Below are 14,450 nucleotides of genomic sequence, written 5' to 3'. Positions count from 1 at the left end.
CCTACAAAAGATGAAGTCACCAAAACACCTACCTCTATTCCTAGATATATAAACTTTGAAAATTGATTTTGGCACACCTCCTCGACTCCTCGTGAGTGGTGCACAGAAGATTGTGCTCTCATAACAAGAGACAAAACCAAATGTTGTTATGCCAAAATCATTTCCCTAATAAAACTCGGTGATTTGCTCTATTTTTACCACACCCAAACACAATAAAAGAGGCACATATGATAGGTAGTGCCTAGTATAAGCATATCTAGTTAAACCAGAACCATTTAACAGATAATAGAGATATACATCTGCATAATTTCAACCATAAATGCAGATCAGGGTAGAAAGATCAAAACCTCAACTGGGAAATCTAGCTTTTGAAGGTTGAAATTGCATTACATTTGATTTTTCTACAATGCTGCATAGACAAATCAACAGAGCAGATGTACACAGGGAAGAAGTTAGCTTTGACTCTGAAAATACTGCAGATGCAGATTTTACCAAGGTTGTGGTCATTTCTGATAGGCAACACCAGCTTCATCACGATTCACGATGAACACGAGAGGCGGTGTACTATTCACCCAAGCTACAGATGTTGATGAATTTCTGGACTGCATTATGATACTGTGTTCCCTGTGATTACGTTAACGAGAATCAAGAATTATAACCAAGCAAAAGAAAGAAAGAAAAGTATGCAAGTTCTAGCTTCTTGAAATCACGAGATATTTCGCAATCAAAACTCACACCATTACATCACAGTCAGAGGTATGACTTCTCCTTGGTAAAGTCAAATGTTATGTATCACCAAACTTCTCAAAGACTCAAAGAGTCAAGAGTATTACTCCTAAAGGATTGACTTTCATGCAATACTATGACCTCCATTGTTAATCCCACGATAAAAGAAAAGAGGGAAAAAAAAGCGTACAACTTCCTTTCAACTTTTATGTAAAAGATTTTTTCTTTCAATTTCGTTTCATAGATGCCTAATGCCCAAACATTCACATTAAGTCAGGACTTGAGAATCAAAATTTTTAAAATAAATGAATATTTAAATAAAATCACTAAGGATTATATTTCATACTTGCATACATTTAGCCTTCAAATACAGCCTTAAGGCAGGACTGTAGGAGCCTCAGGCAGTCGGCTACTAATTTGACAATGGTCTTTACGGCACATACAATGATACAAATGTGCCACGGACAAAGCATCTAATTGATATTTCCTCCCAAAAGAAATTCAACTATACAAGACGCATTACAAATAAATGTACTCCCTCAGTCAGAAAATCACAAATTATATTTTGAAATTTAAGAAAAAAGTTGCAACATTTACTAAAATATAAGAGTTGGTTTATGCTTGGATTTGCCAAATTATGTCATGTCATCAATTATGATTTGAACTCATATAAAGGATCTTTTACACTTTGTTGGATAGCAAGATAGAAGGGGAAAGCGGAGCTTCATTTTTCCTCCGAATCTCTCCAATTTTGGAGAGAAAATGAATCCCTACCTCTCGATCTCCTTCCTACCAACCCTTATCCAAACAAGGGAACTTGTTCCCCTCCCTTTCCTTTCCATCCCTCCTTTCTCCCCATTTCCTCTTATCCAAAAATAGTGTTTGTAAAAGTATGTCATATCCTTAACTATGAGAGTTTCGGTCAAAGAGAAAGTACAGATAATCGACATCGTCACTTTGTCAGGCATACTAAGAAGCAAATACGTACCTCCCAATATAGCTGATTGCAGTCCATGCATTGCCAGAACTCTAAATTCTTGTTGAAAAGGCAATTAGGTATTTTCTGAAAACCTTTGGCAGCTTCGATAGCCTCTTCTGTTGTCAATGGTTTATGAATAAATCTGCCATTGCATTTTGTGCACCTTGACATAAGGCTGTCCTCAGAAATTTTTAGCTGAAATGTTTGAATAACCTGTGCAAAACACCTCAATTTCAGGTTCCTGACAAAGTGGTTTCACTCTTAACATTAGCTCAAGACAAGACCAGCAAACTTAGATTACTACTGTAAGTCTGTAATACATCTCGAGTTTTGGTTCTTCCATTTCAATCTTAAAGAGGAGGATAGTTCACAACTCGATAATTGAAATCTTATGGCATAACTAGTGGCGGAGCAAGGATTTTTAGTCGGGATGTCGGCATGTTAATAAACTAATTATTTAATCCGTATTTATTTAATTTTTCTAATAAATACAAGGTATAAAGTTTTTTTTGAAAAAAATGGGTGGTCAGACGACCACCCTTGCGCCCACGTGGCTCCGCCAGCATAAGCACTAAGACACCTAATGACCTATATTTAACCACAAGCTCAAGTTTTATTACTACAGGTGGGGAACAGATTGTCAGATCAGATTTGAGTTGGCTCCATTTGGTTTAGATCAGAGCTGGGTGATGAGTCATTCACTCAATCAGATCAATTTTGGTCCTGGATCGGGTCATATACGGAGGGGTCTATCATCAATTAGTTTGTTAACATAAATCACTCGATGATAATCAAATCAATTTTCCAGGTTTGGTCAGCTGGGGCTGGGTCAATTTCATTTCCGGTCATGTACTTTCAGCACCTTCAGAGTTTCAGGTAACAGTTAGAGTTTGGTTAGGGTAAATTGGACCAGGTACAGATCTGAGAAGCTAAGCTTAAGAATATGAAAGTTGAGAAACAATTTGAAAATAGACAAGTAGACAACGTACTTAATACATTTTGTTCTTTGGTCAAAGGACAGAAAAATATATGCAAGATTGATATACCATCCCTAACTCTTCGACAAGCACTAATTTTGAATAACCAATATGTACAAATTCGCAACTGAGGCATGAAATAGTTTTATCATAATTTCAGCCATAACTAGAATCTGTCCATTTCGAATTTACTTATAAAGTCAGATCATGTGTTACCTCAAGTAGCTGTTCATTCTTGAGAAGACTCTTCACTCTATATATTTGATTATCTAATAAATAGTCATGCCTCAACAATTTGGCATCCCGAGTCAAGATCACCCTTCTCTCCCTCTGTGCCTGATCTACTAGCTCCCTGGAAAAGATGATATCAACGATTGTATCAGAACTACACACGGAAGACAGAACATTCAACTACAGCACTCGCAAGCTTGACTGATACCTGCTCTCAGGCTTCTTTGAGTGGGGGGTTGCAGCATCAATTCCGACACAGCGTAAATGTTTTGCCAATCCTTCAATCTGGAAAAAGCTTATTTTATCATGCACAAGAAATTTAACACAAGTCAAGTTATCTAGACGCTTTAAAATATAAGGTAAACAACAGAAGAATATCAAATTACCATCACATCACAAAGAAACTTTGGGCATCCATCGCCTCCATTTAGTGATTCCCATGGTGGAAGGCCTTGCCAATCATCAACACCATCACAACCTTTAGGTTTTCCATTTAAACTCGGTTTAGGCTGTTTTTTCCCCTTCTTTTTAGATATTTTAGGTTTTTTATCTGATTCAGACAGCAAAATTTTACTGCCGTAGTCGGAAACAATTCTTGAAAGGGACTCTTTTAGGGGTGCAGTCTGCCTGCATAATGAGCCAGAAACAACCATGTCCATGGAAATCTCACTTTTGAAGAATTCGGTAGCTATTGTTGCTCCAACAATACTTGAAGCCTCGCCAACTCTACTATGTACTATTCTCTCACAAGCAGTTGGCCTTTGAAGTACTTCTTTCAATCCAAGACTTAAATTAGGGAAACCAAGCATATCAACATCATTTACAGATTTCCCTGTTGCAGAACCAACAAAAGGATTAAACAATGTCACTTCATAGTTCATACCCTTCTTCAAAGATGGAAAATGTATTGACAAGATCAAGTACAATTCACAAGTTCTCTATCTCGTAGCAAATTAAATCTTAAAAGAAATAACAGCCACATACAATATGAATTTTCAGCAGCCAAAATCTTCCGTATAAACATGGTGTACATACTACATTCACAATGTGGCAAGCACGGGGAGTGAACAATCAGAAATTCATATTAAACTCTTTTATCATGAAAAGGTACTTTCCAGGTTATTGTCCCTTGACCTGAATATCAAGTTCCAAGCCTTTCCCGTGACATGATTGCTAAAGTGACTACAATTCCAATTTATTAAGAACATTAAGGTATGTGTATAGCTTTCATACACTAGGAATAGTTGAAGTCTTGAAACTAGCTAGAGTACAGGAAACAACTCTTAAGCATTTTAGAAGAGTTTCTTGAGGCAGCAATTCGGACTTGGAATTGAAAGGTAAATATAAATGTAGAGCACCAAATGAGGCAAAAGAAATGCCCTCCAAAACAGTAGTAGTTTTTAGAAAGATCAGGAAGAATCAAGTACCAGGCTTGACGGACCTTCTTTGTCAACCTTGAGTTGGAAAATATCAAATATCTCAAGTAGACAGTGAGCATCGATTGCTGCATATATTTGTTGCTCCTCTGTAAGGGGGCGTTGAGACCAATCACTGCATTGAAGCTCCTGATAAAGTGCCAAAGAAGAATCTCTATTATATGTGCAGACAAAGTCCATTAATAAGAAAAGAAAATTGTAAAAGTGACTGTACGATGATTTATTGTAGAATTTTTTTTATGTAGGCACATAGATGCTGACAGAATTTCTTAACTAAATATCCGTGACAGTATATGTAGATACTTAATAAGATACTTAATTAGTAGCTGAGTATGGAGTATGATAACTGATTTTTTTCTGCAAGTCATATTTGTTATAGCCTATAGATATCAACTCTACAGGACCAATTTATTCAGCGCTAACACACAGGAACAGTTGATGTAATCAGATTATTAGACATCGATCTTAGGATCAGCCAAGACTGATAAGTGTTCTGATTCCTTATCTAAAGTTTTCCGAGCACACCAATAAAGAATCAAAATACTTAGTTCAGACCTAGATAAGCTAGATGAGAATACAGGGAATAAGATGACAGCAAGTTGCTCATAAAGAATCAGACTAACCTGTTTCAAAATCTAACCCTTTCTACGTTAATTATTTCCTAAAAGTTCCACAGATTGAGAATCCCTTGGAGCAGTGTAGTCAAAATGATGATAACCTGTAGGGTTCATTCTGCAAGAAAATATTCACAATCTAATCCACACCACACCCGCCTCTTTAAAACAATAATGATAGCCAGTTACTTTTGTGGTACACTTTCAGTGAATGTATCCTGACTCGATGACCCTGAGTTTGAAGGTCCTTGGTCGCATCCAGAACATGGAAAGAGGTAAACGGACAAGCTTCTTAGGCATAATATGGAGTAATTGGATGGACATTGATGGGAAAATCTTTATTCTCAAAGTCAAACATAAATATTATCTCTTCTAAACATGGATAGCTATGTCACGGTCTTCAACATCATATAAGTGTCCATATCTCAAAACATAAAGGAAACAGGTACCTTTAGTAGGTTGTTGATGTTGTTGTATACCGTCAATTATATCTTATATGAACTTCCCTACTCGGCTCATTTATAAACTTCCATGAATTCATTATTAGTTTGGAACGTCACCTACGTTTAGGCCCTATTTGGTTCATTATTAGTAAAGGAAAGGAAGAGAAAAGAAAGGAAGGGAAAAGAAAGGAAAAGAAGGGCAGAGAAAGAGATTTTATGTTCCTGTTTTTGGTTTGAGGGAAAGAAAGGAAGGGAAGAGAAAGGAAATATAAATGACAGCTTTTAATTTTCTCTTTCCTTCCAAATTCCTCCAATTTTGGGAGGAAAGGAAAGTGAAAATTTTATAAAGGAGCTTTCCTTCCAATTCCCTTCCTTTCCTTCCACTTCCCATATAATTATTTGAACCAAATACAGGAAACCTTATTTTACCTTTCCTTTCTTTTCTTTTCCTTCCAATTCCTCCCAACCAAATAAAGCCTACAAGGGTTAAATATGGACATGTTTGCAGGTGTTACACAGAGTCACTTCATGAACAATTTGAATGTCATATATCTAAAATCAAACGTGACCCGCGTCAAGTGTTGAATATCTATGTGGAAGCTTGAGAAAGAATGAAAAGTCGACTTAACAAATAACCTAGCCAAGAGAAGGTACTTTGCACAATGGCTGGTAGCCTGGTATGTCATGTTGACAGTAAAGATCCTATAAGAAAGCAATATTTGTAAGGCTAAATTTCAACCAGAAATTTACCAACATGAACAGAAAAACCAAAGGTTCCGCCATTTTAGCATTTATGATCATTGACTCATTGTGATGGATATGAGTAAACAGAGAGCACGGAATCGAGAATTTGAGACACATATTCTAGTGATTCACCAATAAAAGTGGGTTATGTCCAGAGGCACAGACAGATAATTCTCTGTGGACAAAGTACAATTTCACAATGAATGCTGCCGGGTTAACTATATTCACAACATTTCAACAGTGATGCAATTTCACTAGGGGTAAAGAACAAAGTCAACAAACAATACATCAAGGGAATTACACACTGCAAAAGACCATAAACCAAATCGAGAATGAATATGACTTGTGCATAATGATTAACAAAGCTCACCTTCGAAAGAGAAACTCCCAACAATTCCGTGCAAATGGTTGCCAAACTCTTGCTATTCTTTCCTATCTTCCTTGCAGTTAACCTTTGTTGTAAGTGATGATATATGCTAGATATGTCGATAAACGGTTCAACCTAATAAAATTCAATACACTTGTAAGTTTGTAAGCACAGTGCATGGTAGTGAATATTATCAGCAAAATTATACAACCCTCAAATGCCATTCTTAAAAGCAGATGTACATAGTATTTGAATAAATAATTCAAAATGTTTATTGATCATTCCAAAGTTTACCCTAACAAAACTTTACTTTTACATAATCTGTAAAATCCAAAATATACAGGAAAACTTCAAGCAATTGGTAAAGTAGCAAACTTTCAACATTAAAACCTAATTTACAAAAACTATGAATCATTGATCATTCCAAAGTTTACCCTAACAAAACTTTACTTTTACATAATCTGTAAAATCCAAAATATACAAGAAAACTTCAAGCAACTGGTAAAGTAACAAACTTTCAACACTAAAACCTAACTACAAAAATTATGAATCATGATTCATGGATACTAAAATGCACATAATCAGCCATTAATAAAGAAAAATAAAATAAATTTTAACTTCAAAATATTCATGAGTGATACAATCAATGGGCAATTAAAGCAAGCAATTATATATTTATAACTATTTATGGATTAATTGATTATTATCTTACCAAATCAAACCCAGGTTCAAAACCATGAGAACAAAATGTAGAAGACAAATAGACCAAATCCTGCTTAAATCGAAAACCCAATTTCAAAACATTCTCATCAACAAACATCTCTTTCAATTGCCCATAAATTGAAGCAAAAGGGACTGATTGTAAGTCAACAAGAAACACAACTGAGTCATCCTGGTTGAACTGAGTCGAATCGGCCAGGTCTGGGGGAAACTCGACAAGTCGGCAGGCGAGTTGGAGGAGAGATACAGATGGGAAGGTGCGATCCTGGTCCTGGTCGGAGTCGGTTAGTTGGGTGGTCTGAGATCGAACTGGCTTCCATTCTGCATCAAGGGCGACGAGTGAGGAATGAGTCAGTGCCCAACTCAGAAGGGTGAACTCGGACGAGTCTGTGGTGGAGACCCAGTGTATTGTTAACGGTTTCGGGTATGCGTTATCCATGATTAGGTCCGGGACTCCGGGGGTGGAGTTTGAGGTGAGGAGTTTTATACCGTGGACATAGTTCACTTGCAGATATTTTAGGCCCGTAGAATATCATCTTGACTCTTGAGTTCGTCCGCTGACCCGGAATGGAAAATGACGGGTTTTTGGAAGATATTAATATTTTAGTTCCTACTTGCAGTTCGACTTAATTTTATCATTTTTTATGGATTTGGGGCAACTCAAAACTGAAATTTTAGTTATAAAATTGGATGAATTGGAAATTGTTCAAAAGCATACTTTTTACGGAAATTTCATGAAATGCCCTCGAGTTTTGCCATAATTCACCAAACGCTCATCAAGTTTCAATAATTCATAAAATACCCCTCACAATTCGTACAAATACCCAACATACCCTTACTAATAACGGGCCGTTAGTCCGCCGTTAGCCAAGTTTCCAATTCACCCAAATGCCCCTATTCTGAAACTTATTTCACCAAATGCCCCTAGTAGGAAACTTATTTTACCAAATGCCCCAAATTTAAATATAGCTATTCTGATGTTCCGACAGCTAGTTTTTGTGTTTGAAAAGTGGTTCTTGGTCATGGTTGGCTATAAAAACCCCTTTGCTGAATGGTTCTTGTATTTTAGATGTTATTTTACTTTACTTTGCTAATTTTATAAGATTTGTGTCATGAGTTTTCTTTCAAAATCATCTTCCACACCCAATGAGTCCACATATATTAGGGTTCCTAACAAATTTTGTTATTGTGGTAGGAATGGAGGTTGAAGTGGTGTTCCACAAGCTCTTCTGGATAGCTGCTAATGCTTTTTGGGGTAGTTTTTTGCACATCTGTTTTGATCTTGCACATATTCATTGAGTAGAAAATAACATTAAATGTAGTTGGTGCAAAGATGTTTTGTAAGTGAAGCTAAAAACAAAAATGCTTCCCAGTTTGGTATTTTGTGCAGATTATGCAACATCAATTATTTATGAAATGTGAATTTGTTTCTCATTACTTGTGTTTACTTCATGATTACAAACAGTAAAATTACAAACATCAATATCCCCATTTGTATTACAACTTTGACTAATTTTTGTTGTTGTTTTAGCTTCTTCTTCATTTGCTTCAATTCTTCTTGCATCTTACTGTTTCGCCTGTTTTCAATACTTTCTCCTTCGCCTAAGCTTCCCCCGCATTGTCCTTCGTGTTGTTGCCCCTTGTTTTTTTGCTCAACTACTCCCTTTCACCATCTCATATTGTTTCAAGGATCACACTTGTAGTACAACCTTTGTGGATTGAGTGTTGTATCAAAGCTTCGAATGACAAATTTCCTACCACAATAACAAAAATTGGTAGGTACTCTAGTATATGTGGACTCATTGGGTTTGGATGATGATTTTGAAAGAAAACTCATGACAAAAATCTTATGAAATTAGCAATGCAAATCAAAATAACATCTAACTTACAAGAACCATTCAGCAAAGGGGCTTTTATAGTCAACCGTGACCAACAGCTACCTTTCAAACACAAAAACTAGTCGCTGAAACATCAAAATATCTATACATAAGTTTGGGGCATTTGGTGAAATAAGTTTCACAATAGGGGCATTTGGTGAAATAAGTTTCAGAATAGGGGCATTTGGGTGAATAGAAAACTTGGCTAACGGCAGACTAACGGTCCGTTATTAGTAAGGGTATGTTGGGTATTTGTACGAATTGTGAGGGGTATTTTATGAATTATTGAAACTTGATGGGCGTTTGGTGAATTATGGAAAAACTCGAGGGCATTTCATGAAATATCCGTACTTTTTAATCCCGAAAATAATGGATTTTGGCACAAAAAGTTTACCCGCGGTTGGCTCGACCCGACACGATGGCCTGTGGTTTTTGGTCACAGCCTAGCTCACTCGATCCGATCTTGCCTTTTGACCAAATCCATCATAATGGTTTGTATCCATTTTGTACATAGTTGACTTTTATTGATATAGTGGTACTAAACCATGCTTTGTTTATATAAGTTGGATTTCAACAAAGAAATTTGTTGGTATTAACCCAATGTAATTTTTCAATTGGTACAAATAAATATGTCAACTAGGTACTCCCAAGTAAACACTATTATGTAACAAAGATGGTCAAAATGGGGTGCATTTTGGATCATTAATCATTATTGACTTGTGAATCCTTCCAAATTACAAAAGTTACAAGAGAATTTGCTTTCAATAGTTTACCTTCCTTCCTATGAAGTACTCCGTAACACCTAACTATTGACTAAACTAACGAAAGTAACCACAAATCTCTTGCATTCTGTTAATGTAAAATATCTTCACCGTACAACCGGTTGTACCTTAAAAGTATAACTGGTGTTATTTTTCAATGGCTATGTGCTTCAATGTACAATCATGTATGCAAATAAAGAGTGTTTTTTTTTTTACGAACTACCTTTGTTTCAGTTGTTTGGTGCCATTGCTGGTAGCTCACTAATCATTAATCACACACCCTCAAAAAAACAGCTTTGCCGCCAAAAGTCTTGCCCAAATTTACCGCGAAACCCAAATATCTCCCGCCAAAACACCTCAACGTCTTATACCCCCCCTCCCCTCCCCAAACAGTCGAACACCACCAGCAACCTCACAGCACCACCGCTAACCCCCCTGTACTACTTTCTCTCTCCTCCATTTCCGATGGCTTCAGCAGCTGTAGCTCTACGGCGAAGAACTCGAGCTCCGAAGCCCGTCTTCCGACCCCCTTCACCGTCATCAGAATCTGAATCCGAATCTGATTCGGACTTTGACGATGTATGTTGCGAGGAGTGTGGATCTGGGAAGAATGCTCCTGATTTATTGCTCTGCGACGGTTGCGATCGAGGCTACCATTTATATTGTCTTAAGCCTATTCTGGCTGCTGTTCCTAAAGGCTCCTGGTTTTGTCCGCCTTGCTCCGGTGGCAAGAAGCCCAACAGTATGTTTCTGGGTTCTCTTTATTTTCATTTAATTTTATCTGAAATTTTGTGGGTCTTGTTTTCTCGTGCTTATACGCCATTTTACATTAATTTCAGCTAGAAATTTGTGGGTATTTTGATTGCTGAAGTTGGTCGGATTTAGATGTTATAATCAATTGTTCTGATTTTGGGTTTTGATCTATTTTAGGATTAATTGGGTTAGCAGTCTGTTAGTAGTTGATTTGATTTTCTGGGTTTTGTTAATTTGGTGAAATAGCTTAATATTGGATTGACTTGAAATTAGGGTTTGTTCCAGACAATCCCGATTGTAAAGATCGGATTAAATTGGGAAAGTACATTTGGGGAAAATGGGTGAAATGGTTTATTGCTTCAAATTGGAGAGAGAATCTAGTGGTGCATTGCTGGAACAAATGGTGAGATATGACACATTGCAATTTGCAAATAAAAAAATTGAGTGCTTTGCATGTTGATTTGGTTGAATTGTTGGAAATTGATCATTGCTTAGGTGGTCCAATTCTTGTAAAAATCCGTTGTTGGACTTGATTAATTGTCTTTAATTGTTCAAAATTATGGTTTCGAACTTTTGATTATTGAGTTTTCTAATGATTTTCATCCTTCTGGCTTTTGCTCAATTTGAGTGTCTTATTGGACATTGATCATCGCTTAGCTGCTCCAATTCTTGTGAAAATCCGTTGTTAGACTTGATTAATCGTCTTTTATTGTTCAAAAGTATGGTTTTGAAGTTTGAACTTTCGATTATTGAGATTTCTAATGTTTTTCATCCTTTTGGCTTTTGCTGAATTTGAGTGGCTTCTACTTCTGCTGTGAAAATTGATGCTCTTGTTGGAACGTTTTAGCCGTAAGAAGTTTGCACTTCCGCTTTCTTATACTGAATATATTTTTCTCCCATTTCGTGTATGGACAGGTTTTCCTTTAGTACAGACTAAAATTGTTGATTTCTTCAGAATCCAAAAGCCACCAATAGAAGTTGAAAAGCCAGTGACAGGTAACTTCAATACCTGTTTGTATGACACTCCAGTTTCCCAAACCTTTTGTCTACTGAATCAGGAAATGGAGATTGATTAGAATTTCCGATTGATTTTAGATTCTCGAAAAAGGAGGAAGCGATCAAGTAGCTTTGTAGTCTCTAAAAAGAGCAGGAAATTGTTGCCCTTCAATCCTAGTGAAGACCCTAACCGGAGATTGGAACAAATGGCATCTTTAGCCACTGCATTGACAGCAACCGGGACAGAATTTAGTAACGAGCTCACTTATGTCCCTGGCATGGCTCCTAGATCAGCAAATTGTGCTGCTCTTGAGGATGGAGGAATGCAGGTAATGCATGCATTTTTCTGTTACAAATTCTTCAAGTTTAACTAATAGGGTAGAGATTGGAAATGGAAAACAATTGTTTTTGTGATTTGCATTAGTTAGAGAATGCGAGGCAGACTTGTATTCTTGTGGAGATTAGTTCTCAATCTTGGTATGGTTAGTCAGGTTACATGTGCAGATATTAGGCCAATAATACTGACTTTGTTTGTTTAAGAGGAAATGGGGAAAAGGGAGGGGAACAAGTTCCCTTGTTTGGATAAGGGTTGGGGGAAGAAAAGGGATGGTTCCCTCCAAAATTGGAGAGATTTAGAGGGAAATGTAGCTGCACCTTCCTCCTCTTTCAATCCCCTTCCTTTCCCTTCTATCTTGCTATCCAAATAAAGTATAAGGATTAACCAATACCCATTGAGTTCTGGTAGAGTTTCTTCCAATTTGAGCTAAATCTAGTGATGCTTCAATTATGTGCATAACAAACAATGATGCAAACTGCAAGAAGGGCTGAAATCATAGAATATAGCTTCCTCGTCTATAATTACCTGGCAAGAGAATTTGTTGCTAGCTAGTTTGCGCATTTTTAATAGCCCTAAAGCTTTTCAAGTACTTTGTATAACATATGCTCTACAAGCCGAAATAAGCATCCAAATATTTACTGCCAGTCTGTTGTGCTTGATTCTCTTGTAGGATAGTTCATGTTTACTTGTTTGATATTATGAATGATAGTTTCTAATGAACACGACATTATTCAGGCATTGTTTTGCTGTCACTGTTATCATTTTGGTTTCCCTGATTAAATGTGGGTTTCAAATTGGTTCAGGTCATGTCAAAAGAAGATACCGAGACCTTAAATCTGTGCAAAAAAATGATGGAAAGAGGGGAATGGCCTCCTCTTCTAGTTGTCTTTGATTCTAAAGAAGGGTAAGTACATCTATAAAATTTTGACAAACACAACCTTCTTCACCTAAGAGAACACTGATTTGATTTTGGGGTAGAAAAGGATCATCAACTTACAGTCAGAAATCAATGAAACAGGTTCACAGTACAGGCAGACAGATCAATCCGAGATTTGACAATCATCACAGAATATGTTGGAGATGTTGATTACCTTAGGAACCGTGAAAATGATGATGGGGATAGCATTATGACATTGCTTTCAGCTAGTAATCCTTCACAAAACCTCGTTGTCTGCCCTGACAAGCGTAGTAACATTGCACGCTTTATCAATGGCATTAACAACTACACCCCGTAAGCTCTCTTTCTATACTTAATTGTAGCCTTTGTTTATAAGTTTAGGTAATCTGTAAATAACCTTACACATTCTGCATTTGCAAATCACATACTGCAAAGAAAATAACTTCACTTGATCAGGCTATGTTTGGTTGATTTGAACTGAATTTCAATGGAAATTGGCCTGAACTAGGTTGTATATGATACTGTTATTAGGCATTAAGGCGTACTACACTCGGGTTCTGTTTGGTAGGGTGTAAATCGTTTTCATGGAAAATTGTTTTCCTATTTCCAATCATTTTACCTTGTTTGGTTTAACAAGGGATGAAAAATAATTTTCCAAAACTCTCTCAAAAGTGGAAAACCCTTTTTCCATTTGAAAGAGAGGGACCCACTTTTCCACCTTTCTTCCTTACCTCCCTCTCCCTTCTTTCCCTCAATTTTCACCATCTTCTCCATTTTCTTTTAAGTAACTAAACAAAGGAAAACTAGGGTGGAATTGTGTTTTTTCCTTGGAAAATCATTTTACACCGAAAATGTTTGACACCAAACCAAATGGAGCCTCAGTAGATAATCACTTACACTCCTCTCAACAAATCACACCTTAATTCAAAAACCTTTTGCATACTGTTGAATTTGTATGATTCTGCTATCAGGCATCACCCCTTACATATAGCTCGAAATAACCAGTGTTTACTTGCTTGTAATGCAGGGAGGGAAGAAGGAAGCAGAATCTAAAGTGTGTAAGATATAATATCAATGGTGAATGCAGAGTTTTGCTGATTGCAAATAGGGAAATACGTAAAGGAGAAAGACTCTATTACGATTATAATGGACTTGAGAATGAATACCCAACTGAGCATTTTGTATAACATTTCTTCTCCCTTGTTATTTTTTTACCTAACCCCCATTTTTGGCTTTCCCTGATGTGCTGGATTCAATCTGTAAGCTGTATATGTAATCCTCAGGCCAGGGTCTTACTCATTTTAGATCATGATATAGAATTGTATTTCTCTTTGAGAAATTTTCAAAGTTTAAATGGATAGGTATTTCTTCCATTTTTCATAGCTTTTTATTGGCTTAGTGAGCCAAATTTAACTGCAGTTTGAGAGTGGCACCAATGTAGATCACACCATCACATACTGACTAAACCTACTGTAAGGGAAATGCCAACTTCTTCAGTGCAACAATGAGAGGTCTTTTGCTGCCAAATCTACTGAATGAACAAGAAAACTAAGATGCTTATAATATTTTACCATGAATCAACTACTATGTA

At 36.7% G+C, this 14,450-nt stretch overlaps 2 protein-coding genes across 2 annotated transcripts; one reads left to right on the top strand and one right to left on the bottom strand.

Moving 5' to 3' along the window:
• Nucleotides 1-332: 332 nt before the first annotated feature.
• On the bottom strand, nt 333-7,734 carry LOC110783153 (uncharacterized). The gene is made up of 8 exons (XM_021987456.2): nt 7,230-7,734; nt 6,521-6,652; nt 4,355-4,478; nt 3,300-3,745; nt 3,122-3,198; nt 2,899-3,034; nt 1,715-1,918; nt 333-624 (listed from the first exon to the last, which is right to left on the bottom strand). The coding sequence occupies exons 1-8, from the start codon at nt 7,674-7,676 to the stop codon at nt 565-567; spliced, it is 1,626 nt and encodes a 541-aa protein (XP_021843148.1). The 5' UTR covers nt 7,677-7,734; the 3' UTR covers nt 333-564.
• A 2,492-nt stretch (nt 7,735-10,226) lies between these two features.
• Nucleotides 10,227-14,232, top strand: LOC110783040 (histone-lysine N-methyltransferase ATXR6). Its single transcript, XM_021987335.2, has 6 exons — nt 10,227-10,617; nt 11,544-11,624; nt 11,724-11,953; nt 12,765-12,865; nt 12,980-13,192; nt 13,887-14,232. The coding sequence occupies exons 1-6, from the start codon at nt 10,341-10,343 to the stop codon at nt 14,044-14,046; spliced, it is 1,062 nt and encodes a 353-aa protein (XP_021843027.1). The 5' UTR covers nt 10,227-10,340; the 3' UTR covers nt 14,047-14,232.
• The last annotated feature ends 218 nt before the right edge of the window (nt 14,233-14,450 follow it).

The sequence above is a fragment of the Spinacia oleracea genome, chromosome 3, assembly GCF_020520425.1.
Source record: "Spinacia oleracea cultivar Varoflay chromosome 3, BTI_SOV_V1, whole genome shotgun sequence".
NCBI classification, from domain to species: domain Eukaryota; kingdom Viridiplantae; phylum Streptophyta; class Magnoliopsida; order Caryophyllales; family Amaranthaceae; genus Spinacia; species Spinacia oleracea.
Note: the sequence above shows the minus strand (reverse complement) of the source record. Positions and strands in the feature narration are given on the sequence as shown.

What these genes read in the sequence shown, in the direction of transcription:
- LOC110783153 (XM_021987456.2), bottom strand. Translation starts at nt 7,676, where the DNA reads ATGGATAACGCATACCCGAAACCGTTAACAATACACTGGGTCTCCACC. An exon ending in TTGAACCTGGGTTTGATTTG is followed by an intron (nt 6,653 to 7,229) that starts GTAAGATAATAA and finishes GAATTTTATTAG; the next exon opens with GTTGAACCGTTTATCGACAT. An exon ending in TGGGAGTTTCTCTTTCGAAG is followed by an intron (nt 4,479 to 6,520) that starts GTGAGCTTTGTT and finishes GCACTTTATCAG; the next exon opens with GAGCTTCAATGCAGTGATTG.
- LOC110783040 (XM_021987335.2), top strand. Translation starts at nt 10,341, where the DNA reads ATGGCTTCAGCAGCTGTAGCTCTACGGCGAAGAACTCGAGCTCCGAAG. An exon ending in CGGTGGCAAGAAGCCCAACA is followed by an intron (nt 10,618 to 11,543) that starts GTATGTTTCTGG and finishes GTGTATGGACAG; the next exon opens with GTTTTCCTTTAGTACAGACT. An exon ending in GGCATTAACAACTACACCCC is followed by an intron (nt 13,193 to 13,886) that starts GTAAGCTCTCTT and finishes CTTGTAATGCAG; the next exon opens with GGAGGGAAGAAGGAAGCAGA.